The 4,780-nt window shown below is 50.6% G+C and overlaps 1 protein-coding gene across 1 annotated transcript in view; it reads right to left on the minus strand.

The window, feature by feature from the left end:
* LOC101783368 (serine/arginine repetitive matrix protein 2) overlaps positions 1 to 3,468 on the minus strand; it is a 5,977-nt gene extending 2,509 nt beyond the window's left edge. The window contains exons 1-4 of the mRNA XM_004965850.4: positions 2,677 to 3,468; positions 1,548 to 1,712; positions 1,168 to 1,254; positions 970 to 1,068 (exon numbers count right to left, since the gene is read on the minus strand). Of these exons, the coding sequence (XP_004965907.1) occupies positions 970 to 1,068; positions 1,168 to 1,254; positions 1,548 to 1,712; positions 2,677 to 3,252 (927 nt within the window). The 5' untranslated portion in view covers positions 3,253 to 3,468. The remainder of the gene's footprint in view (positions 1 to 969; positions 1,069 to 1,167; positions 1,255 to 1,547; positions 1,713 to 2,676) is intronic.
* Positions 3,469 to 4,780: the final 1,312 nt, after the last annotated feature.

The raw sequence follows: 4,780 nt of genomic DNA on the forward strand, positions 1-4,780 counted from the left end.
TCATGGGCCCCGCCACCGATCTTAGTTGACGCCCCTGAAAGTCGGAACGCTCTCCTCCTTCTTATTACCCTCTCCCGCCGCCCCACCACTTCCCCTCCGAATCCGCTCCGCCTCCCCTGCGCATCCGCTGCCGCCGCCTCCGCCCCCCCCCCCATCCGCCTCCGCCGCCGCGGCTCCACCCCGCCACCTCCACTCCGCCTCCCCTCCACATCCGCCGTTGCCTCGGCCCCGCTCGCTCCTCCTCCGCCCGCGGCCTGCCCGCCCCGCCACCCCGCCCCTTCTGCACCGTCGCCGCCACCTCACCTCGCCCCGCCGCCGCTCCTCACCGCCGGTGAGGCGAGTGGAGGGGGGAGGGGAGGAGAGGTACATGAAGGGGTCGGCCGGTGAGGTGAGAGCACAAGGAGGAAGAGGAAGGGAGAGGAAGCCAGATAGGAGAGAGGGAGAGAAGATAGCAGAGGAGATGAGGATGAGGGAGCGGAGCGGAGGGAGCTGTGAGGAGATAAGGAGGGGCTGGGGCGGGCGGCGCGTGCGTGGAATCGCACGAAAAATCTAAGTGTTTGCGGTGGAGACCATCTAGTACCGGATTAGGGGCTCCATCCGGTACTAGAGGTCACCCTCTAAGTACTGGTTGGAGCCTCCACCCGGTACTAAATCCTCCAACCGGTACTAGAGGGTGACCTCTGGTATCGGGTGGAGCCCCCACCCGGTACTAGAGGGCCTTTGGGGGTTCCCAAACTTAGATCCGGTATTAGTGCTACCATTAGTACTAGGTCTAAAGCTAACCGGTACAAACCCTCGGGACGAGAGGTTATTTTTCTAGTAGTGACGGCAATCTTGCATTGCCATACTCATCATGACATCATATCAATCAAAGCTTTGTGCGCATAAGAAGCTAGAGAAATCATCTAAGCAAAGGTAAGGTAACCAAAGGCGAAGAAACGATAAAGGGCTTCACTGTGTACAAGATACCTTTTCAAGCTGAGTCCTGATTTCTTCAACAGCTTGCCTAACTTCTTTACGCATTACATCATACAATACATTTCCAGCCTCATCACTAATTTGGTGGTCCTATCAAATTAAAGTATAGAAAGCAATAAGAATAACCAATAAACTCATGCTATTTGCATAATCTAGTTTCGATTAAAAAAATGAAGATTATGAAATCACCTTGTCAAGACCATATACTGCCTTCTGATTCCTGATATGGAAAGAGTGAGAACTCCTAGAATCATCATCAGTAAGCGAAGAATGGCTCTGCAGAAGTCAAGATAATAATGCACATTAAGAAATTCCAATCGTACAAAACAATAGTTAAAACTTGAGGCTACAAGAACCCATCATACAGCCAAAATTTAGTATACAGCAAACAACAGATAAGGACAGATTTAATGTTATTATGCTTATGCATCTATGAATGAAACCGTAGAGTTTATTGTACAACCTGGTACTAGGATACTGTAGCACAACCCTTTTCTATAAAGAGGAAGTTATTTGATATCTTATCTGATTTCAGCCCAAATAATATAAAGAAAATAAAATGTACTCACCGAGCTGCTATCTCGTGAATAAAAGAAATCCTTTTGACTTGTAGACCTCTTCAAAGCTTGATTTGCTTTAGATGGCTTATTGAATGAATTCTGCAGGCTATTGCCACTACTACTTTTAGTATGTATCCCCCTAGAAACATTCCGGTGAGAAACTTCCATATCATTCTGCATTCAAAAACATAAACCCAGATTAAAAATAATAAAAATTGTACATATAAGAACTGTGATAGATATTTACATCAAACACAGAAATGGAGCAAGCATAGAATATAAGTATCATGGGGTTTTCAAAAGGAATAAACATTGGGTAATTGAACAGGAATGGTGTAGTGCACGATCACAGCAAAGCATAAAAAACTTGAGTTAAGTAACCTAAAATATTTGATAACAGAAAAATAACTTGAGGCACTGGAAGTACAATTGACCTCAGAAGAACACTGGTAAGCATAACTGCATCATAACCGCACAGTGACTTTCAAACTTAAGGAAATAATTTCATACTAGACTGACAGACAACATCAGCATACTGAAGCTAACAATCAAACAGAGAGTATAATCAACCAAACAACTGAAGCAACAATAGACAATGCAAACATAGTGTTGGGTATATGTTGCCATGTTGGTGCATTATCAGATACTATATTGTGATTTGGTATCAAGTCTGAAATGCACCAGTTACCCACTTTCACTACTCTTCCAATCTGATTGCAGGATATCAACAATACAAGCATATAATTAAACCAAACTTTATCTGTAAACATGAATGATCATAACCAGAACTTTGAGGGAGAAACAGTAAAAGGCATTGGAACTTCAGTCGTACAGCACAACAGGTATTAATGTTATTCAGGATAAAGCGCCTTGTTGTCTTCACAGTTGTCACAAAATGGAAAAGAAAACGCTTGCCTATTTTGCTGTATAGAAGATATGTGTATTTCTACTTTCCTAACAGGTCAATGCAAAACCACCCAGGCACCCACAAAAACAGGATTCAATTATCCCCAAGCAAGTTTAATCTAAAATTGAATCCACCCCTGAACTAAATGCCATTATGAAAAAAAATAACATAGAGCAAAATTTAAAAAATAACATAGAGCAGAAAATCTAGCAGCAGTCTACAGGCACTCACATCAGAATCGCACCACCGATGCCGATCCATGGAAGCGCGCCGGTCCACTGACGCATACCGCTGCCTCCTCGCCGCAGGGCCGCCATTCGCCGCACTGGGCGCCACGCCTCGTCGCTCGGCCGGCGGCCGCGACACGGAGCGCCCCCGCTGCAGCGACGACTCCGTCTCCCTGGCGTACCGCGCGGTGGAGCTCCGCCGACCGCCGCCGCCGCCCTTCTCGGCGGGCGCCGGGAACCTCGACCGGCCGCGCCCAACACTTTCCTCCTCGTCGTCGTCTTCGGACTCCGCCCTGGCCCGGAAGAACTCGTCGGCGAGGTCGTCGAGGCTGACCTCCGGCGGGAACGCGCCGCCCCGCACCTTGTTGACGAACCTCGAGGACGGCGTCGCCTCGTCCTCGGGCGACGGCGACGGCGGCGGGAACCGGCTCAGGCTCCTCGACCGCCGGACGCTGCTGCCCCCGCCGCCGCCGCTGCCTCCGGAGGCCGCCTGCCGCCCGCGCGTGGCGGAGCCCGCGTCCTCCAGGGCCGCGAAGGCGTCCCCCCGCCTCGCCCCCGAGCGGAACACCGCCGCCGCCATCGCCCGCCGGCGGCCGGGGCTAGCTAGGGTTCCGAGCAGTCGCTAGCTACCCAAATCCAAATCCTCCCCAGCTACCCTCTCCTCCTCGTGGGGAAGGTGTATTTTCAGATAAGAGACGGAGATGGCGATGACGGGAAACAGCTTCGAGTGCACCGAGCAGAATTGGAACGAATTCTTTTCCATATGCTGCCGCAGTCTGTCAACTCCAAACGCATTTACCCTCTCTCCAAAAAAACAAAAAACTCAAACCCGCATGACACATGTGCCTCGCGGTGGCGTGGACTCTGTCCGGACCCACCTGTCACTGGAGACGGAGGGAGGAGGTAAATGCCACAGCTGGTGCGTGGAGTCGGGTGGAGGATGGTGTGCGATCGAGCGAATTCGAATTTTAAACTTGCTCCGCGTTTTGAGGGGAATTTACGATGCTCGACAAAAGCAGGCATGGCACACGCATTGAACTGCACTACTCCGTCAGACGCCCCGGTTTGAAATTCGAGGCAACGGTTGGCCCACCAGAACGAGCATGGTGTGCCAGCGTCTACGAGGCCTTGTTTAGTTGGGGAATTTGGGAGGTGCCAAATTACTGTTACAGCACTGTAGCACACTGTAGCGTTTCGTTTGTATTTGTGAATTATTGTCCAAATATTGACTAATTAGGCTCAAAAGATTCGTCTCGCAAAATACAACAAAACTGTGCAATTAGTTTTTAATTTCATCTACATTTAGTACTCCATGCATGTACCGCAAGTTTGATGTGATGGGGAATCTTCTTTTTGCATAGTGTCAAAGTTGGGAGTTGGGAGTAACTAAACATGGCCTCGTGATGGCCGAATGGTAATCATGGGATGGGGATCGTACAGCTTGGGCATCTATGATGTACAGGAGGCGGCCGTATGACGGGGGCCACATGGCGCACGGGATCCCCTGGTGGTTGGATGTCGTTGCACCGGCAGCGTGACCACGCCGCGCGTTGGCCTTCGCTTCTCTCGCCGCCGCCCCGCCCGTGACCCACCGAACAAGGCCGCGCCATCGGCCAATCGCGTCTTCCTCCCCGTGCTGCTACTTCCGTTGGAACGGAGGCGCACGCACCGTGCGCTCCGCCGGCGCCCGCCTCGCGGAACTCGCCGCGGCGCGCGACATGGATGGGCGGGGTGGCAGAGAGTGCAGGCACGGCTGCTGGGAAAAACGAGCGGGAAAATTTGAACCGCTCCTCTGCAGTCTGCAGTGGTCGGGTGGCTCAATGATTGGATCGTGGGGATTTCAGGAAGCCAGGAAGAGCATCGGCTCTTGGGCCATGTTTAGTTAGGCCGTGTTTAGTTGGGGAATTTGGGAGGTGCCAAATTACTGTTAGAGCACTGTAGCACACTGTAGCGTTTCGTTTGTATTTGTGAATTATTGTCCAAATATTGACTAATTAGGTTCAAAAGATTCGTCTCGCAAAGTACAACAAAACTGTGCAATTAGTTTTTAATTTCATCTACATTTAGTACTCCATGCATGTACCGCAAGTTTGATGTGATGGGGAATC

This window comes from Setaria italica, chromosome IV (genome assembly GCF_000263155.2).
Source record: "Setaria italica strain Yugu1 chromosome IV, Setaria_italica_v2.0, whole genome shotgun sequence".
NCBI classification, from domain to species: domain Eukaryota; kingdom Viridiplantae; phylum Streptophyta; class Magnoliopsida; order Poales; family Poaceae; genus Setaria; species Setaria italica.